This window comes from Gadus macrocephalus, chromosome 6 (genome assembly GCF_031168955.1).
Source record: "Gadus macrocephalus chromosome 6, ASM3116895v1".
Taxonomy (NCBI): Eukaryota; Metazoa; Chordata; class Actinopteri; order Gadiformes; family Gadidae; genus Gadus; species Gadus macrocephalus.
The window spans coordinates 27,239,224-27,266,788 of record NC_082387.1 but is presented as its reverse complement, the minus strand read 5'-3'; the positions used below and the strand labels follow the sequence as shown (position 1 = coordinate 27,266,788).

The following is a 27,565-nucleotide window of genomic DNA, read 5'->3' as shown; positions in this document are numbered from 1 at the left end:
GGAGGTTCTACAGGAGGGTGAAGGGGTGGAGGTTCTACAGGAGGGTGAGGTTCTACCGGAGGGTGAAGGGGTGGAGGTTCTACCGGAGAGTGAATGGGGTGGAGGTTCTACCGGAGAGTGAATGGGTGGAGGTTCTACAGGAGGGTGAAGGGGTGGAGGTTCTACAGGAGGGTGAAGGGGTGGAGGTTCTACAAGAGGGTGAAGGGGTGGAGGTTCTACCGGAGGGTGAATGGGTGGAGGTTTACAGGAGGGTGAATGGGTGGAGGTTTACAGGAGGGTGAAGGGGTGGAGGTTTACAGGAGGGTGAAGGGGTGGAGGTTCTACCGGAGAGTGAATGGGTGGAGGTTTACAGGAGGGTGAAGGGGTGGAGGTTTACAGGAGGGTGAAGGGGTGGAGGTTCTACCGGAGGGTGAAGGGGTGGAGGTTCTACCGGAGAGTGAAGGGGTGGAGGTTCTACCGGAGGGTGAAGGGGTGGAGGTTTACAGGAGAGTGAAGGGGTGGAGGTTCTACCGGAGGGTGAAGGGGTGAGGTTTCTACCGGAGGGTGAAGGGGTGGAGGTTCTACCGGGGGGGTGAAGGGGTGGAGGTTCTACGGGGGTGAAGGGGTGGAGGTTCTACCGGGGGTGAAGGGGTGGAGGTTCTACCGGAGGGTGAAGGGGTGGAGGTTCTACAAGAGGGTGAAGGGGTGGAGGTTCTACCGGAGGTGAATGGGTGGAGGGTTTACAGGAGGGTGAATGGGTGGAGGTTTACAGGAGGGTGAAGGGGTGGAGGTTTACAGGAGGGTGAAGGGGTGGAGGTTCTACCGGAGGGTGAAGGGGTGGAGGTTCTACCGGAGGGTGAAGGGGTGGAGGTTCTACCGGGGGGTGAAGGGTGGAGGTACCTTTTTACAGCGGGTGCAGCGCGGGGCGAACTTGTCCTCGTAGCAGGGCACGCAGTAGTGCTCGTCCTTGTCGGGGATGAAGGACTTGGAGCCGATTGGCTGCTCACAGCTGCTGCAGGTGAAGCAGCTCTCGTGCCAGGTGGAGCCGCCGTACTCCAGCTTCCTGCTTCCTGCAGAGGGGCGGGTTTAGCAGGGCAGGGTTCTATGGGAGGCGTTACATGACATTGAACAGCAATTCAACACCACCATAACCACCATACTCCAAGGGCCACCCAGGTTCTCCCAACACTGGAATATACCAACCTGCTCCCGGTCAGACCCCGCCCCCCTCCCCGGGCTCGAGTTAGACTCCGCCCCCCGCCACCCTTCCCGGGCTCGAGTTAGACCCCAACCCCCCCCCCCCCCCCCCTCCCCGGCTAGAGTTAGACCCCACCCCCTCCTCACCGGGCATCACAGTCTGGTCGCAGGCCACGCATTTGGAGGAGAACTCGCTGCAGTAGCAGTCGTTGCAGAGCAGCGCCTCCTCCTGGCTGGTGAAGGGCTCGTCGGCCAGGGAGCGCTCGCAGCGGAAGCAGCGGAAGCAGTGCTCGTGGTAGTGGCGGTCCTCGTAGAACAGCTCCTATAGGGCGGGGTTAGAGAGGAGTCTTAACCAATGAGGTGGCGGTCCTCGTAGAACAGCTCCTATAGGGCGGGGTTAGAGAGGAGTCTTAACCAATGAGGTGGCGGTCCTCGTAGAACAGCTCCTGTAGGGCGGGGTTAGAGAGGAGTCTTAACCAATGAGGTGGCGGTCCTCGTAGAACAGCTCCTGTAGGGCGGGGTTAGAGAGGAGTCTTAACCAATGAGGTGGCGGTCCTCGTAGAACAGCTCCTATAGGGCGGGGTTAGAGAGGAGTCTTAACCAATGAGGTGGCGGTCCTCGTAGAACAGCTCCTGTAGGGCGGGGTTAGAGAGGAGTCTTAACCATGAGGGGCGGTCCTCGTAGAACAGCTCCTGTAGGCGGGGTTAGAGAGGAGTCTTAACCAATGAGGTGGCGGTCCTCGTAGAACAGCTCCTATAGGGCGGGGTTAGAGAGGAGTCTTAACCAATGAGGTGGCGGTCCTCGTAGAACAGCTCCTGTAGGGCGGGGTTAGAGAGGAGTCTTAACCAATGAGGTGGCGGTCCTCGTAGAACAGCTCCTGTAGGGCGGGGTTAGAGAGGAGTCTTAACCAATGAGGTGGCGGTCCTCGTAGAACAGCTCCTATAGGGCGGGGTTAGAGAGGAGTCTTAACCAATGAGGTGGCGGTCCTCGTAGAACAGCTCCTGTAGGGCGGGGTTAGAGAGGAGTCTTAACCAATGAGGTGGCGGTCCTCGTAGAACAGCTCCTATAGGGCGGGGTTAGAGAGGAGTCTTAACCAATGAGGTGGCGGTCCTCGTAGAACAGCTCCTATAGGGCGGGGTTAGAGAGGAGTCTTAACCAATGAGGTGGCGGTCCTCGTAGAACAGCTCCTGTAGGGCGGGGTTAGAGAGGAGTCTTAACCAATGAGGTGGCGGTCCTCGTAGAACAGCTCCTGTAGGGCGGGGTTAGAGAGGAGTCTTAACCAATGAGGTGGCGGTCCTCGTAGAACAGCTCCTGTAGGGCGGGGTTAGAGAGGAGTCTTAACCAATGAGGTGGCGGTCCTCGTAGAACAGCTCCTGTAGGGCGGGGTTAGAGAGGAGTCTTAACCAATGAGGTGGCGGTCCTCGTAGAACAGCTCCTGTAGGGCGGGGTTAGAGAGGAGTCTTAACCAATGAGGTGGCGGTCCTCGTAGAACAGCTCCTGTAGGGCGGGGTTAGAGAGGAGTCTTAACCAATGAGGTGGCGGTCCTCGTAGAACAGCTCCTGTAGGGCGGGGTTAGAGAGGAGTCTTAACCAATGAGGTGGCGGTCCTCGTAGAACAGCTCCTGTAGGGCGGGGTTAGAGAGGATTCTTAACCAATGAGGTGGCAGTGTAATGTTTGTGTGTTTGAAATGTTGGAGCCAGCTTCGATCTGGTTGTTTCCCCCACACAATTAATAGCGACCACTGCCCAGTTAGCACGCTAGCTTCAATCAGACGAGCGCGTGGCCCGGTTAGCCTGCTAGCTTCAATAAGGCATGCGTGTGGCCCGGTTAGCCTGCTAGCTTCAATGATACAAGCGTGTGGCCCTGTTAGCTTGCTAGCTTAAATAAGACAAGCGTGTGGCCAAGTTAGCCTGTTAGCTTCAATAAGACGAGCGTATGGCCCAGTTAGCCATGCATGCTAGCTTAAATGAGCTATGCTGATTGTCTACAACACTTTAACATTTCCTCAGGAGTTCTCCTATTAAAGCAGGATCCCGTTGCCTTGATTACAGGGCACAGCAGACCTCCCTTCACAGGGTCCGCTTTACGACCTGCGACTCAACGGGTTTACAGTCAGTGCAGGTTGAGGGTATGACTGCGTGTGGAAGCCGCCTTTAACGCGTTGCACCGCAGTCGACCTATAGAAACCCAGCATCCACCACAGTCGACCTATAGAAACCCAGCATCCACCGCAGTCGACCAATAGAAACCCAGCATCCACCGCAGTCGACCTATAGAAACCCAGCATCCACCGCAGTCGACCTATAGAAACCCAGCATCCACCGCAGTCGACCTATAGAAACCCAGCATCCACCGCAGTCGACCAATAGAAACCCAGCATCCACCGCAGTCGACCTATAGAAACCCAGCATCCACCGCAGTCGACCTATAGAAACCCAGCATCCACCGCAGTCGACCAATAGAAACCCAGCATCCACCGCAGTCGACCAATAGAAACCCAGCATCCACCGCAGTCGACCTATAGAAACCCAGCATCCAGTAATGAGGACCAGTCAATAACAGCAGCCAGTCTGAGCGGAATGCCCTCAGCCAGATCATTCTTTAGGGTTTATGATTACATTTGGGGGTACTACCAGAATAGGATGACATGCCTGTATATTAAAAACACACCGCTTATTAATCGCACACACTTAATTTCTGCGAAATCAATTTCAGCGTCTTTCAAAAGCGATCAGTTCTGTATCATGGCGCTTTAAGGACCGCCTCCCGAGTAGCCAGGTCTGCTGTGATTGGTCGAACGCTTTGTATGTGTGTCGGCAAATTCAACCCCCTTCAGCACCAACCACCGCACACTGACGTCCCACCGTGTATGTACACATACACGTCATATAACAGTCTAAAGCAAATGGAAAAGTCAAAACAGCATGATATCCCCCCTTTAACATCCCGTACGTCAACCTCTCCTGAAGGACATGTGACTGAACCCAGAGAGAACAACGCGTTAAAGGACTGAACCGAACCAGACTCATCAGTGACCCCCTCACCCGGGCGTCGTGGGCGATGAGCTCCTTGCACTCGTCGCAGGTGTTGGAGAAGAGGCTGTCGTAGCAGGGGATGCAGTGAGGCCGCTCCTCCGACTGGATGTACTTGCGCCCGTAGAGGGACTCCTTGCAGTGGGCGCAGTCGAAGCGGTCCGCCATCTTGGATCAAGCTGCGTCTGAAAGGGAGGAAGCAGGGAAACCGTGAGGCCGCGGTGCAGCGGGATGGGAGGGGGGGTGGGTTCTGTGTTCTCAGCTGGGTTCTGTGTTCTCAGCTGGGTTCCCTGTTCTCAGCTGGGTTCTGTGTTCTCTGCTGGGTTCTGTGTTCTCAGCTGGGTTCTGTGTTCTCAGCTGGGTTCTGTGTTCTCAGCTGGGTTCTGTGTTCTCTGCTGGGTTCCCTGTTCTCAGCTGGGTTCTGTGTTCTCTGCTGGGTTCCCTGTTCTCAGCTGGGTTCTGTGTTCTCAGCTGGGTTCTGTGTTCTCAGCTGGGTTCTGTGTTCTCTGCTGGGTTCTGTGTTCTCAGCTGGGTTCTGTGTTCTCTGCTGGGTTCCCTGTTCTCAGCTGGGTTCTGTGTTCTCAGCTGGGTTCTGTGTTCTCAGCTGGGTTCTGTGTTCTCTGCTGGGTTCTGTGTTCTCTGCTGGGTTCTGTGTTCTCTGCTGGGTTCTGTGTTCTCCGCTGGGCTCCTGCGCTCCCTATTAGGTCAGCAGAACGTCCTGTCAGCTCGTCAGACACAACAGGAAGATCTCAAACAAGGGCTCCCAGCGAGAACCAGAGAACAGGCGGATAACCCACCTCTCCGACTCAGTAGTTGGAAGATGGGAGAAACGAGAGAAGTGCTGACAGAGTTCAACTCCAAAAAACAGAGAGAGAGAGAGAGAGAGAGAGACAGAGACAGAGACAGAGACAGAGACAGAGACAGAGACAGAGAGAGAGAGAGAGAGAGAGAGAGAGAGAGAGAGAGAGAGAGGGGGGGAGAGAGAGAGAGGGAGGGATAGAGAGGGGAGAGAGGGAAGGGAGAGAGAGACAAAGGGAGCATCAGAGATACACAGACACTGACAGGAAGAGAACAAGAACAATTCATGGGTTGTAATAAAAAGTGTATAAACTTTTTATTGCAGGGCAGTGAAAGTGATGTGTGTTTGTGTTAGAGCGCCTTTGCGCCCATGAAAATGGATGTGTGAGTGTGTGTTTGCTAGTGCGTGTACACGTGTGTCAGCAGACAGAAAGGTACTCTCTGTTTGAGAGGAGATGTGTGCTGCTGAGAGACACCTGCAGTACACAAGTACACATACTGTACACAAGACTATACACATGTACACATACTGTACACATGTACACAATACTGTACACATGTAAATGTCAGGAGTGAGCGTGCACGGTTCAGTGTTTAAGAGGAGCCAGGAGTCTCTGGTTTGAATCATCTTCTGTCTTGAGCAAGGCATTTCTTTTCAGTGTATGTGTTCAGTGCATGGCTGACGTGTACTAGCATGTTCACACATGCAAACACACACGCACACACACGTATATATATATAAATGATGGTATGAAGACACAATTTAGCAGACAACTCATGAGTGCACCAGGCCACTGACGCTAATACACACACACACACACACACACACACACACACACACACACACACTGTTCCATGAGTCTCTCTTCATGCGTTGGACATGGACAGAGGGAGGAACACCTTTGTGTTTCTACTACAGGATGAACCACCAGGAGCAGGCAGAGCTACACTGCCCATAGAGAGAGAGGACTCATCCAGCTCTCCTCTGAACAGAGAGAGGACTCCTCTCTCTCTATGTTCAGAGAGAGAGGAGTCCTCTCTCTGAACAGAGAGGAGTCCTCTCTCTGAACAGAGGACAGAGAGAGTACTCCTCTCTCTCTCTGTTCAAAGGAGAGCAGGATGAGTCCTCTCTCTCGATGTTCAGAGAGAGAGAGGAGTACTCTATCTGAACAGAGAGAGGACTCGTCCAGCTCTCCTCTGAACAGAGAGAGGACAGAGAGAGGACTCATCCTGCTCTCCTCTTAACAGAGAGAGGACTCCTCTCTCTCTCTGAACATCGAGAGAGAGGACTCCTCTCTCTGTCCTCTGTTTAGAGAGAGGACTCCTCTCTCTCGATGTTCAGAGAGAGAGGAGTCCTCTCTCTCGATGTTCAGAGAGAGAGAGGAGTACTCTCTCTCTCTGAACAGAGAGAGGACTCGTCCTGCAGTCCTGGTAACCCCACAAGCCCGTGGTTCTGTTTACACTCCCTGTTGGTGGGTCTCATATCTCTCCATCTAAGGACGGAATGGATTCCACCGTCTAAAACCCCGTCAGGCCGGCTTCAGGCTTCAGGCTCCAGGCTCTCTATGGTTCATTTCATCGTGTTTATTTTGTCTTCTATTTTATTTATGATGTTATCCTGGAACCGTCTTGATCTTTGTATTATTTTCTACTTATCCTTTGTGGTATTTGAATCCATTATCTCTGATTACCGCCTGATGGCTGTTGATGGTTGTTTTAGAGACTCTAGATGATGGAACCGTTCTCCCCTCTGTAAGATGGCACACGTCATAAGTCTGAGCAATGTGACTCACGCCCAGCTCTTATCTAGCGTCTGGACGAGGGTGTGGCCGGCCCACTGCCAGAAGGTGACAGGTGAGTGGGAGGGGCGTAGCCAGCAGGGTGGTCACCTTGCGGTATCAGAGAAGGCGGGCGGGGCCGTCTGACTCAGGACTGACATCAGTGAGAGGTCAGAAGAGCTGTGCTCCTCAGTTGTGTAACAACGTTGAGTCATTTGAATCATGTTTGTTCCTGTAAAGCACTTTACATTTTTCACGGCAAGAGTTTGACCGTTTATTGTGCAATTGTTCAGTTAAAGGCTGTAGAGAAAACACAATGAGAAAGACTACACGTCACGTATGTGACGTCACGCTCCCTGCGACTGGCGTGGACAAGACCGACAATCTCCCCATCGGCATAACGGAAACTCTCAACATGCCCCGACTTATGAGGTTTTTCACCTATTTTGATGCTTTTATCATCCCCTTGGAAAAAAGTGGAGCAGAGAGATCACCATGCCTGTACCAGAGTGGTGGTGACGTATATCATTCTCGTTGAGAGCTGCGACGAGCTGTAGTTCACAAAGCGGCCTCACACAAAACCTAACACTATCAAACTTCTTCGCGAAATTTTTTAGTTTCCTTTGCATGAAAACTTATCATTTAAATCCACAAACGACATATGTGTAATCCAGGGCATATAAAGACTGGGACCAGAAAATAATTACTTTCTCTCCATTGAAACCCATTCATATTTTACTATCTCAGAGGTCCCAATGGCTCTACCGGAAGGGGCGGGACTTCGCCACTCTATTCCCACTTCATGGAATCTGAGCCCCTCCCAGTTGGGGGCGGGACAGAGTTGTTATCAAGGTCGTTATCAAGGAGAGGTGGCCAGACCGCACCTTTATCAAACTACCGACACTCCTGGAGGAACTGCAACAGTCAACATGAGAGAGAGAGAGAGAGAGAGAGAGAGAGAGAGAGAGAGAGAGAGAGAGAGAGAGAGAGAGAGAGAGAGAGAGAGAGAGAGAGAGAGAGAGAGAGAGAGAGAGAGAGAGGAGAGAGAGAGAGAGAGAGAGAGAGAGAGAGAGAGAGAGAGAGAGAGAGAGAGAGAGAGAGAGAGACAGAGACAGAGACAGAGACAGAGAGAAGAGACAGAGAGAGAGAGAGAGAGAGGAGACACAAACTTCAAAATAGTGACAAGAAAGAGAGGCTAGAGGGAGGTGTGTGTGTCTGTGTGTGTGTCTGTGGGTGGGTGTGAGTGTGTGTGCGTGTGTACGTGTGTGTGTGAGTGTGTGTATAATGTCCTGAGTTCAACTCTTCAGGCCTGTGCTCGGGTACGGAGGGAGGCGTTCCCAAACAGCGTGTGTTTACTGTGAGATAGCCGAGGAACACCAAGGCTACGGCCGCCAGCATCACCGCTCGGCATGCTGGGTCAACAGTCAGGCGGCCAATCAAGACAGGCCTCAAATCGGGCAGTCACAACCAGCCGTGTTCTGACACTCCGCCCGCTGTCTCTGGGTCGGAGGTTCTCCCAGCCGCCGGGGTCCGGTACGGGCCGGTTCCCCCGGCCGCCGCGGCTAATCCCCAAGCTAAACGTAGCTTACGCTGCGCTTAGCGTCGAGCCCGTCTCTGGACTGAGGACATAGAGGAGACCTTCTGACTGAGGACATAGAGGAGACCTTCTGACTGAGGACATAGAGGAGACCTTCTGGACTGAGGACAGAGGAGACCTTCTGACTGAGGACATAGAGGAGACCTTCTGACTGAGGACAGAGGAGACCTTCTGACTGAGGACATAGAGGAGACCTTCTGACTGAGGACGTAGAGGAGACCTTCTGGACTGAGGACAGAGGAGACCTTCTGACTGAGGACATAGAGGAGACCTTCTGACTGAGGACATAGAGGAGACCTTCTGACTGAGGACATAGAGGAGACCTTCTGACTGAGGACATAGAGGAGACCTTCTGAATGAGGACAGAGGAGACCTTCCGGCCTGAGGAGACCTTCTGACTGAGGACAGAGGAGACCTTCTGGACTGAGGACATAGAGGAGACCTTCTGGACTGAGGACAGAGGAGACCTTCTGGACTGAGGACATAGAGGAGACCTTCTGACTGAGGACAGAGGAGACCTTCTGGACTGAGGACATAGCGGAGACCTTCTGACTGAGGACATAGAGGGGACCTTCTGGACTGAGGACATAGAGGAGACCTTCTGGACTGAGGACATAGAGGAGACCTTCTGGACTGAGGACATAGAGGAGACCTTCTGGACTGAGGACATAGAGGAGACCTTCTGAATGAGGACATAGAGGAGACCTTCTGACTGAGGACATAGAGGAGACCTTCTGGACTGAGGACATAGAGGAGACCTTCTGACTGAGGACATAGGGGAGACCTTCTGACTGAGGACATAGAGGAGACCTTCTGGACTGAGGACATAGAGGAGACCTTCTGACTGAGGACATAGAGGAGACCTTCTGGACTGAGGACATAGAGGAGACCTTCTGGACTGAGGACATAGAGGAGACCTTCTGAATGAGGACATAGAGGAGACCTTCTGACTGAGGACATAGAGGAGACCTTCTGACTGAGGACATAGAGGAGACCTTCTGACTGAGGACATAGAGGAGACCTTCTGACTGAGGACATAGAGGAGACCTTCTGGACTGAGGACATAGAGGAGACCTTCTGACTGAGGACATAGAGGAGACCTTCTGGACTGAGGACATAGAGGGGACCTTCTGGACTGAGGACATAGAGGAGACCTTCTGACTGAGGATATAGAGGAGACCTTCTGGAAGGAGGACATAGAGGAGACCTTCTGACTGAGGACATAGAGGAGACCTTCTGGAAGGAGGACATAGAGGAGACCTTCTGGACTGAGGACATAGAGGAGACCTTCTGACTGAGGACATAGAGGAGACCTTCTGACTGAGGACATAGAGGAGACCTTCTGGACTGAGGACATAGAGGAGACCTTCTGGAAGGAGGACATAGAGGAGACCTTCTGGACTGAGGACATAGAGGAGACCTTCTGACTGAGGACATAGAGGAGACCTTCTGACTGAGGACATAGAGGAGACCTTCTGACTGAGGACATAGAGGAGACCTTCTGACTGAGGACATAGAGGAGACCTTCTGACTGAGGACATAGAGGAGACCTTCTGGACTGAGGACATAGAGGAGACCTTCTGACTGAGGACATAGAGGAGACCTTCTGGACTGAGGACATAGAGGGGACCTTCTGGACTGAGGACATAGAGGAGACCTTCTGACTGAGGATATAGAGGAGACCTTCTGGAAGGAGGACATAGAGGAGACCTTCTGACTGAGGACATAGAGGAGACCTTCTGGAAGGAGGACATAGAGGAGACCTTCTGGACTGAGGACATAGAGGAGACCTTCTGACTGAGGACATAGAGGAGACCTTCTGACTGAGGACATAGAGGAGACCTTCTGGACTGAGGACATAGAGGAGACCTTCTGGAAGGAGGACATAGAGGAGACCTTCTGGACTGAGGACATAGAGGAGACCTTCTGACTGAGGACATAGAGGAGACCTTCTGGACTGAGGACATAGAGGAGACCTTAAGCTGCACTTAAGCTTTTGTTGAGAAGAAAGATGTCTTTGCCCAATCACAGCTCTTCTTAACTGCCAGCATGCTGTCTGTCAGAACGGAGCGTACCATCTCCCAGGCAGAGGGGCTTGAGTTGAATGGAATTCTATTTCTAGCTTTAGGTTTTATTAATGGCCTGATTACAGTTTTTCTATGTGGTTGTCATCAACCACCGTTTAAAATGGAATCGTGTGTGTGTGTGTGTGTGTGTGTGTGTGTGTGTGTGTGTGTGTGTGTGTGTGTGTGTGTGTGTGTGTGTGTGTGTGTGTGTGTGTGTGTTTCTATTTTATCGACTTCCGTTTTCGATGTGGCAGTAAGGTCCCATGAGCCAGTCCTTGTGAGCCGTAACTTAATTTAGCTTGCATCTTCCTCACACACCCCATTGACCCTATCAGCCTCTGGCTACCGTGTCCCTATCCCGCTGAACACATCGGACCGCCAGCTGGTCACAGGTGGGACGGACCTTCGGCCCTGGAGGGGGACATGTACTGGGAGGGGACCAGCTCACCTGTACTGGGAGGAGCTCAGCTCACCTGTACTGGGAGGAGCTCAGCTCACCTGTACTGGGAGGAGACCAGCTCATCTGTTCTGGGAGGAGCTCAGCTCACCTGTACTGGGAGGAGATGAGCTCACCTGTACTGGGAGGAGACCAGCTCACCTGTACTGGGAGGAGACCAGCTCACCTGTACTGGGAGGAGATCAGCTCACCTGTACTGGGCCTCTCCAGCCCTGAGGAGATTAGCTCACCTGTACTGGGAGGAGATGAGCTCACCTGTCCTGGGAGGAGACCAGCTCACCTGAACTGGGAGGAGATGAGCTCACCTGTACTGGGCCTCTCCTGCCCTGAGGAGATGAGCTCACCTGTACTGGGAGGATATGAGCTCACCTGTACTGGGAGGAGACCAGCTCACCTGTACTGGGAGGAGATGAGCTCACCTGTACTGGGAGGAGACCAGCTCACCTGTACTGGGAGGAGATGAGCTCACCTGTCCTGGGCCTCTCCTGCCCTGAGGTGCTCTTGTACTGGGCCTCTCCTGCCCTGAGGCTCTCCTGTACTAGGCCTCTCCTGCCCTGAGGCGCTCCTGTACTGGGCCTCTCCTGCCCTGAGGCGCTCCTGTACTGGGCCTCTCCTGCCCTGAGGCGCTCCTGTACTGGGCCTCTCCTGCCCTGAGGCGCTCCTGTACTGGGCCTCCCCTGCCCTGAGGCGCTCCTGTACTGGGCCTCCCCTGCCCTGACACGCTCCTGTACTGGCTCAGCCCCAGACGACTCAACGCTCTTCAGTCGACAGCGGTCCTCTAGCAGCGGTCGAGTGTGTTTGAGACACTTTGGTTTCACTCCGCTCTGCCAGCCACTACTCATCTCTGATGATATACTCAAGTGGCCATCACCTCCCCTTACCCTCCTCTCCCCTCACCTTCTAATCCCCTACTCCTCGTCTCCTTATCCTCTCCTCTTCATCATCCCCTCCTCCTCTTCCTCCTCCTCCTCCTCTTCCTCCTCCTCCTCCCCTCCTCTCCACCTCCTCCTCCCCTCCTAGAGGAGACCTTCTGTCCTCAGTCCAGAAGGTCTCCTCTATGTCCTCAGTCAGAAGGTCTCCGCTATGTCCTCAGTCAGAAGGTCTCCTCTGTCCTCAGTCCAGAAGGTCTCCTCTATGTCCTCAGTCAGAAGGTCTCCTCTATTTCCTCAGTCCAGAAGGTCACCTCTATGTCCTCAGTCCAGAAGGTCTCCTCTATGTCCTCAGTCCAGAAGGTCTCCTCTATGTCCTCAGTCCAGAAGGTCTCCTCTATGTCCTCAGTCAGAAGGTCTCCTCTATGTCCTCAGTCCAGAGACGGGCTCGACGCTAAGCGCAGCGTAAGCTACGTTTAGCTTGGGGATTAGCCGCCGCGGCCGGGGGAACCGGCCCGTACCGGACCCGGACTCTTAGTGAAAATATACCGTCCAGTTTATTTAATACTCTCTCGATATCAGAACCAACAGACCGTTCTGCAACAACGGCAGCCAACTTTGTTGTTGTTGAAAACGCATCTACGTCACTCCTCTGCACGTCCTCTATTCATCAGTGATTGCTCGGTCTATCTCGTACCGGGCTCGTGAGGTTTCATCCTGTTTATTGTGGAGTCAGACAGGAAGGTCAGGGAGAGAGACGCCCGGACCACGGCAACCGGGTCCCCGGTCGCTGTAGTGAGGGTCCACGGTCGCCGTGCTGTGGACTGGGCCTTAGTAGGACGCGCTCTGACCGGTGATCCACCGGGCGCCTGTGAAGATATCTTTTGGTTTGGGATAGTCTCCACCAGAAGGTCTCCAGTCTCCAGTAGAAGGTCTCTAGTCTCCACCAGAAGGTCTCCAGTCTCCAGTAGAAGGTCTCTAGTCTCCAGTAGAAGGTCTCCAGTCTCCACCAGAAGGTCTCCAGTAGAAGGTCTCTAGTCTCCAGTAAAAGGTCTCCAGTCTCCAGTAGAAGGTCTCCAGTCTCCAGTAGAAGGTCTCTAGTCTCCACCAGAAAGTCTCCAGTCTCCAGTAGAAGGTGTGCAGTCTCCACCAGAAGGTCTCCAGTCTCCACCAGAAGGTCTCCAGTCTCCACCAGAAGGTCTCCAGTCTCCAGTAGAAGGTGTTCAGTCTCCAGTAGAAGGTCTCTAGTCTCCAGTAGAAGGTCTCTAGTCTCCACCAGAAGGTCTCCAGTCTCCAGTAGAAGGTGTGCAGTCTCCACCAGAAGGTCTCCAGTCTCCACCAGAAGGTCTCCAGTCTCCAGTAGAAGGTCTCTAGTCTCCAGTAGAAGGTCTCCAGTCTCCACCAGAAGGTCTCCAGTCTCCAGTAGAAGGTGTGCAGTCTCCACCAGAAGGTCTCCAGTCTACACCAGAAGGTCTCCAGTCTCCACCAGAAGGTCTCCAGTCTCCAGTAGAAGGTGTTCAGTCTCCAGTAGAAGGTGTTCAGTCTCCAGTAGAAGGTCTCTAGTCTCCACCAGAAGGTCTCCAGTCTCCACCAGAAGGTCTCTAGTCTCCACCAGAAGGTCTCTAGTCTCCACCAGAAGGTCTCTAGTCTCCAGTAGAAGGTCTCTAGTCTCCACCAGAAGGTCTCCAGTCTCCAGTAGAAGGTCTCTAGTCTCCAGTAGAAGGTCTCCAGTCTCTAGTCTCCAGTAGAAGGACTCCAGTCTCTAGTCTCCAGTAGAAGGTGTTCAGCAGGTGGTCTCCAGGGTCTCCAGGGTCTCCAGGGTGCTGCGGCCCCGGATCACCCGGTCAGTTCCGTTCTGTGAGAGGCATCCCAGGAGCAGGGAGCAACAACCAGGAGCCCCAGACCACAGACTGCAGCTCCTGAGTCAGAGGAGCTAACCCGTCATTGTCCCTGAGCACTTAAACACCGCCTGGGGAGGAGTGGGCGGGGAGACAGCCCCAAATGAAAGGATTAATGAGTACCTGCAGGGCAGCGGCCACCCGATGTAATCACCCCCCCCCAACCCCAGCCGGCGTTTAGCGGTGGTGGAGTGGAGGGAGCGGACAGACGGCTGAATATCAGCTTTGATGTTCCTGCACAGATTCACCTGCTGAAGAACTGAACCAGAGATATAAACCATAACAACCACACCTGTTACACCTGAACAGATCTACCAGTAGAAGAACCGACGGTAGCAACACTCTGCCAGAGACCCCAGTCTCTGGCAGAGTGTTGTCAGTCCCAGTCTCAGAGGATGCATCGCGGGGGCGGTTTTCGGGCTTCCAGGAGATATGCCGTCTCTGCTTCACAAAACTAAGCTTTGATTTAATTCATTTCCATGAGTTGATAGCTGGTATGAAGTGTAATGGGACAACATGGAGGCTGGCTGACGCCGTGGGGGTACACTGTCCAGGTGGGACCCTCCTGGGACCAGGGCCCGGGAGGCGGAGAACCTCAGGGTACCAGAGGGCTGGTTCTGGTGTCTCCACGGTCTCTCAGAGCTCAGGGTACCAGAGGGCTGGTTCTGGTGTCTCCACGGTATCTCTCTGGAGCTGTAACGCTGGCAGAGGTCACACTTTATATGTGAACTAAAACATGGCCTCTCTTCCCGGGACAGTCCCTCTTCCCTTCTTTCCAAAGGAAGAGCAATGACCAAACATGGGCATTCTCGCTCCTGTCCGTCTTCCTCTGGAACCTAACCTGTGGCTGGGACCCTCGCTGGGGGACCTTTAAACCAGTGATACCATCAGTGGAGGCTCATCCATCCTGTTCCAAACTGACCTGAAGAACACCCATGTCGATTTGAAATGTGTACAATGTACACTTTATTCTGTATTTAGAATCATGGTGAAGGATTCACAAGCCTTCACAGTCTGTATATATCATAACGTACAATACAGAGTCGACCAAGTAGATATAATATCACTCCACTCAGGGATGATTCTGTCTGAGCAGCATGCCTAGAAAGTCTTATGCTGGCCAGGGTTTCAGCTCCCGTGGGAGTTTGGTTTTTACGAGAGTCTCACAGAGACGTGCTCCAGCACAATTTCCCCCCGGATACAAAGTGAGGCTATCGCCTCTTAGATCTGTTATGAGCCAGGCACACATCCTAACAATCTCTGGAAACTCTCCCTTAGTAAAATATCTGAGATCCGCTGTGGATCAGTCGTGCTTGCATACGGTTCTCCAAAGCAGCTTAAACAATGCACATCATCGTAAACTCTCAACACCCATGTCTTGTCTTTTCTTTTATGTCTGTGTGAATTCTGTAACCCTTATGTAACAGACAATAAAGTCGAATTTATCTTATGTTATCTAATCTTATCTTATCTTATCCACGACGAACGAGATCGGGAAACGACTCACGTCGGCTCACAGGAAACAGAACTCGGAGCGGAGGGCAGGTCTGACCTCTGACCTCAAGGACCTGGAGCGGAGGGTAGGTCTGACCTCCGACCTCCTCAAAGACCTGGAGCGGAGGGTAGGTCTGACCTCCGACCTCAAAGACCTGGAGCGGAGGGTAGGTCTGACCTCCGACCTCCTCAAGGACCAGGGGCGGAGGGTAGGTCTGACCTCCAACCTCCTCAAATACCTGGAGCGGAGGGTAGGTCTGACCTCCAACCTCCTCAAGGACCTGGAGCGGAGGGTACGTCTGACCTCCGACCTCCTCAAGGACCTGGAGCGGAGGCGTGGTCTCTGCGTTCCGTGGGTCAGTAGGCACCATGTTGTCTCTCCAGAAGAGGTCCTGTGCTCTGAGCAGGGGGGTGGAGCCCATGACGCCCTCGCTGCACACTCAGCACACCGACCAACGACCGCTCAGCGTCAGAGCACGGCCCGGAGCCGCAGACCACCGCCACCAGGAGAACCCGCTCACACGTCCTCCAGGTGGGCTCCCGCTGCCTCACCACCGCCACCAGGAGAACCCGCTCACACGTCCTCCAGGTGGGCTCCGCTGCCTCAGCACAGCTCACTGATGTCCACACGGCCCTCACGGCCACACACACCACTACCCCGGCCACAACACAAGCCCTCATTACCCAGCACACACACACCCAGGTGGGCGTGTGTGTGTGTGGCTCTCTGGCGCTGGCTAGCCTGGAGGTCAGCAGACAGGAAGGACGTGTTTGGAAACGTGTCCAGAATTTGTGAAGAATTTGATAATAGGCAAATATAATAATAAAAGAAAATGTTGTGGTATGGATCAAATGCCATGCATTACTGAGAGGGTGAACAGTCTCCTCTGTTACCTATGGATCACATCCCTCTGGTTACTGAGAGGGTGAACAGTCTCCTGTTACCTATGGATCACATCCCTCTGGTCACTGAGAGGGTGAACAGTCTCCTCTGTTACCTATGGATCACATCCCTCTGGTTACTGAGAGGGTGAACAGTCTCCTGTTACCTATGGATCACATCCCTCTGGTCACTGAGAGGGTGAACAGTCTCCTGTTACCTATGGATCACATCCCTCTGGTTACTGAGAGGGTGAACAGTCTCCTCTGTTACCTATGGATCACATCCCTCTGGTCACTGAGAGGGTGAACAGTCTCCTGTTACCTATGGATCACATCCCTCTGGTTACTGAGAGGGTGAACAGTCTCCTCTGTTACCTATGGATCACATCCCTCTGGTTACTGAGAGGGTGAACAGTCTCCTCTGTTACCTATGGATCACATCCCTCTGGTTACTGAGAGGGTGAACAGTCTCCTCTGTTACCTATGGATCACATCCCTCTGGTCACTGAGAGGGTGAACAGTCTCCTGTTACCTATGGATCACATCCCTCTGGTTACTGAGAGGGTGAACAGTCTCCTGTTACCTATGGATCACATCCCTCTGGTTACTGAGAGGGTGAACAGTCTCCTCTGTTACCTATGGATCACATCCCTCTGGTTACTGAGAGGGTGAACAGTCTCCTCTGTTACCTATGGATCACATCCCTCTGGTTACTGAGAGGGTGAACAGTCTCCTGTTACCTATGTATCACATCCCTCTGGTCACTGAGAGGGTGAACAGTCTCCTGTTACCTATGGATCACATCCCTCTGGTTACTGAGAGGGTGAACAGTCTCCTCTGTTACCTATGGATCACATCCCTCTGGCCACTGAGAGGGTGAACAGTGTCCTCTCTTACCTATGGATCACATCCCTCTGGTTACTGAGAGGGTGAACAGTCTCCTCTGTTACCTATGGATCACATCCCTCTGGTTACTGAGAGGGTGAACAGTCTCCTCTGTTACCTATGGATCACATCCCTCTGGTTGCTGAGAGGGTGAACAGTCTCCTCTGTTACCTATGGATCACATCCCTCTGGTTACTGAGAGGGTGAACAGTCTCCTGTTACCTATGGATCACATCCCTCTGGTCACTGAGAGGGTGAACAGTCTCCTGTTACCTATGGATCACATCCCTCTGGTTACTGAGGGTGAACAGTCTCCTCTGTTACCTATGGATCACATCCCTCTGGTTACTGATATGGTGAACAGTCTCCTTTGTTACCTATGGATCACATCCCTCTGGTTGCTGAGATGGTAAACATCAGTTCACTTCTACCATCACTGAATTCCAAAGAGGTGTTTATCAAAGCGACTTAATGCACATTTAGACACATCCTTGGGTTCTGGACATTGGGAATCAAACCCAGTCCTTTTGGGTTGGGAGTCTAACCCTTTAGCCTTTAGAGAGGTTTTCTTCAAAACACCTTCAGGGATTATTTCCCCTGGACCAACGGGTCTGTCTCCAATGTGAGGGGAGGAGGAGGAACGCAGCAGAGCGACCTGCTAGCGTGACAAACGGCCGGGGTGAGGAAAGTCAACTCATTTCCAGGATATTCCAATATTTTTCCTTCTCCCAGTCCGACACATCTCCATGACAACGTGTAAACAATGCCCTCATCCCCTTCGCACCATGAAGCGTTGGCGGTGACATCAGGTGCTGGCTGGAGATCAGAGGCTCCCTGAGGCCAACAGAGACCTCACCAGGAACATTAGAGGCTGAGAGAGACCTCACCAGGAACATTAGAGGCTGAGAGAGACCTCAGCAGGAACATTAGAGGCTGAGAGAGACCTTACCAGGAACACTAGATGCTGAGAGAGACCTCAGCAGGAACATTAGAGGCTGAGAGAGACCTCACCAGGAACATTAGAGGCTGAGAGAGACCTCAGCAGGAACATTAGAGGCTGAGAGAGACCTCAGCAGGAACATTAGAGGCTGAGAGAGACCTCACCAGGAACATTAGAGGCTGAGAGACCTCAGCAGGAACATTAGAGGCTGAGAGAGACCTCAGCAGGAACATTAGAGGCTGAGAGAGACCTCAGCAGGAACATTGGAGGCTGAGAGAGACCTCAGCAGGAACATTAGAGGCTGAGAGAGACCTCACCAGACCATTAGAGGCTGAGAGAGACCTCAGCAGGAACATTAGAGGCTGAGAGAGACCTCAGCAGGAACATTGGAGGCTGAGAGAGACCTCAGCAGGAACATTAGAGGCTGAGAGAGACCTCACCAGACCATTAGAGGCTGAGAGAGACCTCAGCAGGAACATTAGAGGCTGAGAGAGACCTCAGCAGGAACATTAGAGGCTGAGAGAGACCTCAGCAGGGCTATGTCAGAGGGTTCAGAGGATAGTCCTCACCAGAGCCATGTCAGCAGTAACAGGACTGCTTTCCTACACCATGAAGGGGGGGGGGGGCTCGACCGACTGGGGTCTCTCCCCCGGGGGGGGTGGGGTCTCTCCCTGGGGGGGAGGGGCTCTACTGACTGGGGTCTCCAGCCGACCGGTAGTTTGGGAGCAGGAAGATCCAGGCGTTTTGGAAACCCAACATTCATAGTGTTTTGAAACTTGAATTCTGAAGCACAGCTTTCTGCATGAATATCTATTGAGGGACTTAATTATAGGATGAAGCTTTATTGGGTCTGGTTCTCGTGGAGCTCTGTGGGTCGGTGTTTCCATCTCCAGCCCGTTTCCAGCTCATATTCGTTGATGCAGCGATGAACCAGGAACCGGCTGGCTGCCAACTCTGGCCGACAAATTAGTTGATTTTGGCTGATGTCACTCTGAGTTCATCCCTGCTCGTCTGTGTGAGTATAAAGAACCCTGACACACATTCGCACACTCAAACACACACAAACACATGTAAATACACACGCACACACACAGACACCCAGAGATACAGAAGACAGAGGCCTCGACGCCATGTCAACAAACAGACGAGCGACGGCAAGCGTCCGGGACAATGGAGAATCTGTACAGACAAGTAGCCCCCGCACACACACACACACACACACACACACACACACACACACACACACACACACTAACAAAGGCAAGTAGAAACACAGGCGAACACAGGCATGCACCCTCGCAGACGCAGCCACATGCATGAACACACATCCCTCAGCAGCAGAACGCTTTAATCACTCTGTGGGGACCAGCGTGTAATTAGTCCTTGTGTGTAATTAGTCATCAGCAGCCCTTGCTTCACCAAACATGTCATCAGTACATGTGACGACACAGTTCACATGTCGAGGGAAGGAACCTCAATCTTCATTTAAATCTATTTGACTATTGTGCAGAGGCTTCTAACCAAGGTGACCAAGAGGGAATCACAAACACATGTCTGTAGGGGGTGTGTAGGGTTCAGAGGTCATGGAGGTCAGGATGCCTTCAGGGGCAGACTTTGGGGTTTGAACCCCCAGCCTTCAGGCTGCCAGTCCCCCTAACCCGGGCCCGCGGTGAAGCCTGGAGTACGAGCTGCAAGCCTCCTTCCTCTGACCCAGCATGACGCGAACATGAGCTCAGCGCCGCCGCGGAACCTCAGCTGAGGATGAGATGAGATCAGAGCTGAGGGGAGAGCGAGAGAACCACCACCCCTCTGATAGAACCACCACCCCTCTGAACCACCAACCCTCTGATAGAACCACCACCCCTCTGAACCACCAACCCTCTGATAGAACCACCACCCCTCTGAACCACCAACCCTCTGATAGAACCACCACCCCTCTGTTAGAACCACCACCCCTCTGATAGAACCACCACCCCTCTGTTAGAACCACCACCCCTCTGAACCACCACCCCTCTGTTAGAACCACCACCCCTCTGAACCACCACCCCTCTGAACCACCACCCCTCTGAACCACCACCCCTCTGATAGAACCACCACCCCTCTGTTAGAACCACCACCCCTCTGGTAGAACCACCACCCCTCTGTTAGAACAACCACCCCTCTGAACCACCACCCCTCTGAACCACCACCCCTCTGATAGAACCACCACCCCTCTGTTAGAACCACCACCCCTCTGGTAGAACCACCACCCCTCTGGTAGAACCACCACCCCTCTGTTAGAACCACCACCCCTCTGGTAGAACCACCACCCCTCTGAACCACCACCCCTCTGAACCACCACCCCTCTGTTAGAACCACCACCCCTCTGAACCACCACCCCTCTGGTAGAACCACCACCCCTCTGGTAGAACCACCACCCCTCTGGTAGAACCACCACCCCTCTGATAGAACCACCACCCCTCTGAACCACCACCCCTCTGAACCACCACCCCTCTGATAGAACCACCACCCCTCTGAACCACCACCCCTCTGAACCACCACCCCTCTGGTAGAACCACCACCCCTCTGAACCACCACCCCTCTGGTAGAACCACCACCCCAGACGGCCGGTCTTTCAGGCCTCTGGTGAGGGTTCTGAAGCTCTGGTCTCAGAGGTGAAACACATTCTGTCAGCACATTGTGGGCGGCCATGCTGGGTCAACGGGTTTCACCCTATAGCGTACTGGCTAGAGCATGCACGCACACACACACACACACACACACACACACACACACACACACACACACACACACACACACACACACACACACACACACACACACACACACACACACACACACACACACACACACACACACACACACACACACGTAAACGCACACACCCCTCTGAAAACATGTAACAGACGTCGTCGTGGAAACGGACTTCAGCAGATGCTAAGTTTGCGCCGTAGTTTCCTTGACTTTGTCGTTGGTGCGCGGCCCTCTGTCAGCCTTATCTCCGCTGTCAGCGGACACTGGCCTTTATCACACATGCAAAACACCATCCGTCTCTGCCTCTCGGTACCACAGAGCCCCTTGTTAGGCCCGGGGAAACACTGATAGCACGGCTGAATGATGTCGCCTTCCACCCAGCCTGGCTATCGCTACTCCATCTCCTACCCACACAACACACCCTCTCTCTCCTCCACCCTCTCTCTCCTCCACCTCCTCACCACCCTACACACCTCTCTCTCTGTCCTCCACCTCCTCACCCTCACACATCTCTCTCTCCTCCACCTCCTCAACACACTACACACCTCTCTCCCAGCCCCTGAGGAGCTGGTTGGAGAGGTGGAGGGTTTGGTTGGAGAAGTGGAGGAGATGCTTGGAGAGGTGGAAGAGCTGGTTGGAGAGGTGGTTGAGCTGGTTGGAGAGGTGGAGGAGCTGGTTGGAGAGGTGGAGGGGCTGGAGAGGTGAAGGAGCTGGTTGGAGAGGTGGAGGGGCTGGAGAGGTGGAGGAGCTGGTTGGAGAGGTGGAGGAGCAGGTTGGAGAGGTGGAGGGGCTGGAGAGGTGGAGGAGCTGGTTGGAGAGGTGGAGGGGCTGGAGAGGTGGAGGAGCTGGTTGGAGAGGTGGAGGAGCTGGAGAGGTGGAGGAGCTGGTTGGAGAGGTGGAGGGGCTGGAGAGGTGGAGGAGCTGGTTGGAGAGGTGGAGGAGCTGGTTGGAGAGGTGGAGGAGCTGGTTGGAGAGGTGGAGGGGTTGGTGGGTTTACACTACATTGGGCTGCCTGGTTGAAGACGGCCAGTGCAGCTTTGCTCTACCCTTCATGCCGCCTCCATAGATGTGGCTGTAAACTTCATACCGCCTCCATAGATGTGGCTGTAAACTCATCATAACATCGATATACACTTGAAACTCAAACAGCTTTTCAACAGCAGACCCGATTTCCACACTTCAAACGCTGTGGACCACAGCGTAGACCTACAACGCTACAGGCTCACGGTCTGAAACTCTGCAGACCAGCGATACATGCTAAAGCTCTCAGACCAAGTGCTCCAGGCTAAAGCTCTCAGACCTAGTGCTCCATGCTACATGCTATCAGACATAGCGCTCCATGCTACATGCTATCAGACCACAGCGCCGACAGAGTCCTCCCCGGGGCGCCTGGCAGCCGAGCCTCGACCTCCAAACCTTCAACCCTGACAGATTTCCATTCAACAGCCCAACGAGGGACGGGGAGGAGGAGGAGGAGGAGGAGCAGGAGGAGGAGGAGGTGACGGTGGTGGGAGGCGAATGTTTCCAAAGTGAGGTCATCCCTCTGGCTCCCCATTGGCCGGGCCGGTACTCTGCTTACCGTGTGTCGCTCTGCTGGAGGATCTGATCTCAGTGCGGTCGTGTTTGAAGCTCGCTGCCTCGGTCCTCCAGCGCCGCGCTGATCGCTAGCGGGTGGCCGAGCTCCGAGGACGACGCAGAGAACCGCTTCCTGATGCTAGCCAGATCCTCCTGGAACGGATAAAAGGAGTTTGGCTCAATCCACAGAAAGACTCGGGATTCTGAAACCCGTTTCTACAAGAGCAGAGCTCTAGAGCTCAAAGCTATTAGTTACCCAGAACCATATACTGGTGATACCATGCTAGTGCAAGGGTTTACTGATAAGCAACACAATCCCGTGACAGCATGACAGGATGTGACTCAGTCAGCCTAATCAATAGATGTCAGGCCAATGGCGTCAGCATCTGCGTGATTGAGAGCCAACTGGTCCAACGTGTCCACTCGCTCTCCTTTAATGAAGTCCCAGGTAAACAGACCGGGAGAGATGACAGATGAGGGATTGATCGCGGTCCACAGACACCCCAGATACACTCTGTTTACATGGGGAGGCCATCAGGGACTGACGAACCAAACAACCTCCGTTCTGACTCTCGGCCCTAACAGCATCCTGAGGACCAACTGGAAACCAGTCAAAGGGACGGGCTCCGTCACTCTGGAGCGACGTACCTCCAATCAACACGCAGTTGAAAGACGCCCTGCTCAAAGGTCACACAGAGCTCAATCTGCACCCCTGAGACGCCCTGCTCCAAGACACACAGAGCTCAACCTGCACCCCTAAGACGCCCTGCTCCAAGAACACACAGAGCTCAATCTGCACCCCTGAGACGCCCTGCTCCAAGAACACACAGAGCTCGACCTGCACCCCTGAGACGCCCTGCTCCGAGACACACAGAGCTCAACCTGCACCCCTAAGACGCCCTGCTCCGAGACACACAGAGCTCGACCTGCACCCCTAAGACGCCCTGCTCCGAGACACACAGAGCTCAACCTGCACCCCTAAGACGCCCTGCTCCGAGACAAACAGAGCTCAACCTGCACCCCTGAGACGCCCTGCTCCGAGACACACAGAGCTCAATCTGCACCCCTGAGACGCCCTGCTCCGAGACACACAGAGCTCAATCTGCACCCCTGAGACGCCCTGCTCCGAGACACACAGAGCTCAATCTGCACCCCTGAGACGCCCTGCTCCGAGACACACAGAGCTCGACCTGCACCCCTAAGACGCCCTGCTCCGAGACACACAGAGCTCGACCTGCACCCCTGAGACGCCCTGCTCCAAGACACACAGAGCTCGACCTGCACCCCTGAGACGCCCTGCTCCGAGACACACAGAGCTCAACCTGCACCCCTGAGACGCCCTGCCCAAGCTCCGCCTCTGCTCATCAGGCAGAACCTCCTGTTGGAGCCACAGTGAATCAGACCATTTAGTCTCTCATTGACCGGGTATCAGGTCCAAGTTGGCATCGTCCCCGGGGTCCTGAGCTCTCCTGAGGTCTCCTGAGCTCTCCATCCCAGAGGGTCCACCTCTGGGATGGAGAGCTCCTCCTCTCTCTGTGTAGTGAGGGCTGAGAGCACCGAACGGGAGCCCTCAGCAGAGCCATCCTCATCAGGACCTCGGCCTCATCAGGACTCCCATCCAACACCCTCTACACAACCACCTCTCGAGCTCCGACACGCCTCCTCCTCCTCCCCCTCCTCCTCCCCCTCCTCCTCCTCCCCCTCCTCCTCCTCTCCTCCTCTCCTCTCTCCTCTCCTCCTCCTCCGCCTCCTCCTCCGCCTCCTCCTCCCCTCCTCCTCCCCCTCCTCCTCCTCCTCCTCTCCTCCTCCTCCTCCTCCTCCTCCTCCTCCCCTCCTCCTCCCTCCTCCTCCCTCCTCCTCTCCCACTCCTCACCTCCTCTCCCTCCTCCTCCCTCCTCCTCCCCCTCCTCCTCCCTCCTCCTCCTCCTCCTCCTCTCCTCCTCCCCCTCCTCCTCCTCTCCTCCTCCCTCCCCCCTCCTCCTCCTCCTCCTCCTCCTCCCTCCTCCCCCTCCTCCTCCTCCTCCTCCTCCTCCTCCCCTCCCCTCCTCCCCCTCCTCCTCCTCTCCCCCTCCTCCTCCTCCTCCTCCTCCTCCTCCTCCACCTCCTCCCCTCCTCCCACCTCCTCCCCCTCCTCCCCTCCTCCCTCCTCCTCCTCCTCCTCCTCCTCCTCCCCTCCTCCCCTCCTCCTCCCTCCTCCTCCTCCTCCCTCCTCCTCCCCTCCCCTCCTCCCCCCTCCTCCTCCCTCCTCCTCCCCTCCACCTCCCCCCCTCCTCCCCTCCTCCTCCTCCTCATCCTCCCTCCTCCTCCCTCCCCTCCTCCCCTCCCACCTCCTCCTCCCTCCTCCTCCTCCCCTCCTCCTCCTCCTCCTCCCCTCCTCCCTCCTCCTCCTCCTCCTCCCTCCTCCTCCTCCTCCTCCTCCTCCTCCTCCTCCTCCCCTCCTCCTCCTCCTCCCCTCCTCCTCCTCCTCCTCCTCCTCCTCCCTCCTCCTCCCCCTCCTCCTCCCCTCCTCCTCCTCCTCCTCCTCCCCTCCACCTCCTCCCCTCCTCCCCTCCTCCCCTCCTCCCTCCTCCTCCTCCTCCCCTCCACCTCCTCCCCCTCCTCCCCTCCTCCCCTCCTCCTCCTCCTCCCCTCCTCCTCCTCCTCCTCCTCCTCCTCCTCCCTCTCCCTCCTCCTCCTCCTCTCCTCCTCCTCCCCTCTCCCTCCTCCTCCTCCTCATCTCCCCCTCCTCCCCTCCTCCTCCTCCTCCCCTCCACCTCCTCCACCTCCTCCCCCTCCTCCCCTCCTCCTCCTCCTCATCCCCCTCCTCCTCCTCCTCCCCTCCACCTCCTCCCCTCCTCCTCCTCCCCCTCCTCCCCTCCTCCTCCTCCTCATCCTCCCCCTCCTCCCCCTCCACCTCCTCCCCCTCCTCCCCTCCACCTCCTCCCCCTCCTCCCCCTCCTCCCCTCCTCCTCCTCCTCCCCTCCACCTCCTCCTCCCCTCCTCCTCCTCCCCTCCACCTCCTCCCCCTCCTCCCCCTCCTCCCCTCCTCCTCCTCCTCCCCTCCACCTCCTCCCCCTCCTCCCCTCCTCCTCCTCCTCCTGAGGAAGGAGCCAAGAAGCCGTCCCTAACTCCTCGTAAATCAGCCTTCTGCCGCTCGGTCCCAGCAGCCTCCTTTTATAGCCCCTCCAGGGACACATCCCCATGTAAGGCTGCTGCCCCACCGGGGCAACACCACCCGCCGGCTGGAGGTGTGAGGCTGTGGGGCACCTCCGTCACCTCCATCCAACCCAGCCCCACCCCCATTACAAGTGTTACAACTGCACAACCATCACCTCCAACACCACCACCTCCTCCACCTCCAACCCCCTCTCCCACCACCTCCATCACCTCCACCACCACCACCTCCTCCACCTCCATCACCTCCTCCACCTCCATCACCTCCAACCCCCTCTCCCACCACCTCCATCACCTCCACCACCTCCTCCACCTCCATCACCTCCACCACCTCCATCACCTCCACCCCCCTCTCCCACCACCTCCATCACCTCCACCACCTCCTCCACCTCCATCACCTCCACCCCCCTCTCCCACCACCTCCATCACCTCCACCACCTCCTCCACCTCCATCACCTCCACCACCTCCTCCACCTCCACCCCCCTCTCCGACCACCTCCACTCCTCCCCGCTCCACGGCAGAGTGCGGCTGAGGTGGAGACGCGGCGTGTCGGAGCCTGTGAGGGCTGAGCGGAGCGAGGCATCGCTGGAGGATCTCTGCTGTGTGGATCTGGGCTTTGGGTCCCTGAGTCATGTCTGACGGCGGGCTGCGGGCCTGCCCCGGCCTGCCCCGGCCTGCCCCGGCCTGCCCCGGCCTGCCTCCACCAACACCCCATTGTTCCCTCAGCAGATGGCAGAGAGAGGGTGATGTGCATCTGTTACATCCAGAGAGAGGAGAGAGGGGAGAGACACACTGACACAGACCGCCAATGAAACCAGGAGCGGGAGAAAGAGAGACAAGCAAAGAGAGGGAGAGGGAGGCATGGAGTCAATCAAAGAAAGGGAGCGAGAGAGAAAGGAGGAGAGAGAAAGATTCCTGTAGATAGTCCCGGTGAGAGTAACACTCTCCCGTCGTGCAGAGCCGAGATTTGCTCTGTTTACCCAGCGAGCGGAGAGCTCTCTCTCCCAGCGGCGCTCCAATAAACCTCTCACCCTGCTCTCACCCTGCCCTCACCCCAGCCTCTCACCCTGCTCTCACCCAGCCTCTCACCCCAGCCTCTCACCCTGCTCTCACCCCATCTCTCACCCTCAGCCTCTCACCCTGCTCTCACCCCAGCCTCTCACCCTCAGCCTCTCACCCAGCCTCTCACCCCAGCCTCTCACCCTGCTCTCACCCATCTCTCACCCTCAGCCTCTCACCCAGCCTCTCACCCCAGCCTCTCACCCCAGCCTCTCACCCTGCTCTCACCCATCTCTCACCCAGCTCTCACCCTGCTCTCACCCCAGCCTCTCACCCTCAGCCTCTCACCCAGCCTCTCACCCCAGCCTCTCACCCTGCTCTCACCCATCTCTCACCCAGCTCTCACCCTGCTCTCACCCCAGCCTCTCACCCAGCCTCTCACCCCAGCCTCTCACCCCTAGCCTCTCACCCCAGCCTCTCACCCCCAGCCTCTCACCCCAGCCTCTCACCCCTCTCACCCCAGCCTCTCACCCCCAGCCTCTCACCCTCAGCCTCTCACCCAGCTCTCACCCCAGCCTCTCCCCCCTCTCACCCTCAGCCTCTCACCCCCAGCCTCTCACCCCTAGCCTCTCACCCCTAGCCTCTCACCCCACTCACCTCTCACCCAGCTCTCACCCTCAGCCTCTCACCCTCAGCCTCTCACCCTCAGCCTTTCACCCTCAGCCTCTCACCCTCAGCCTCTCACCCTCAGCCTCTCACCCTCAGCCTGTCACCCTCAGCCTCTCACCCTAGCCTCTCACCCCAGCCTCTCAACCCAGCCTCTCACCCCTAGCCTCTCAACCCTAGCATCTCACCCCAGCCTCTCACCCCTAGCCTCTCACCCCAGCCTCTCACCCCTAGCCTCCAGGAATTGTCAAATTAGGGCCCAGTGCCTAGCAACGCAGTGAGGACCAAATATGGGCATAAAGAGGAAGCCAGTGTGTCACCCTCTCAGAGCAGTAGAGCTGACTGGAGCCTGACTCAGAGTGACTCCACACTCACCCCAGCAGCCAAACCTCCAGTAGCTCACTGCAAGAACCTCCAGGAGCTGGGCTCGGAAGACAAGGTGCCAGCTCATTATGGATCGGCACTGACACAGTCCTGATTACTGATCGGAGATCGATCCAAAGTATCTAATGGTCAAACCGATTGCTTTGAGACACATACATGTT

At 55.4% G+C, this 27,565-nt stretch overlaps 1 protein-coding gene across 1 annotated transcript in view; it reads right to left on the bottom strand.

The window, feature by feature from the left end:
- Positions 1-837: 837 nt before the first annotated feature.
- The window catches only part of fhl3a (four and a half LIM domains 3a), a 59,417-nt gene continuing 32,689 nt past the window's right edge, over positions 838-27,565 (bottom strand). Inside the window, exons 2-5 of the mRNA XM_060053406.1 lie at positions 22,206-22,354; positions 4,221-4,393; positions 1,324-1,498; positions 838-1,049 (exon numbers count right to left, since the gene is read on the bottom strand). Coding sequence (XP_059909389.1) covers positions 853-1,049; positions 1,324-1,498; positions 4,221-4,376 — 528 coding nt within the window. The 5' untranslated portion in view covers positions 4,377-4,393; positions 22,206-22,354 and the 3' untranslated portion in view covers positions 838-852. The remainder of the gene's footprint in view (positions 1,050-1,323; positions 1,499-4,220; positions 4,394-22,205; positions 22,355-27,565) is intronic.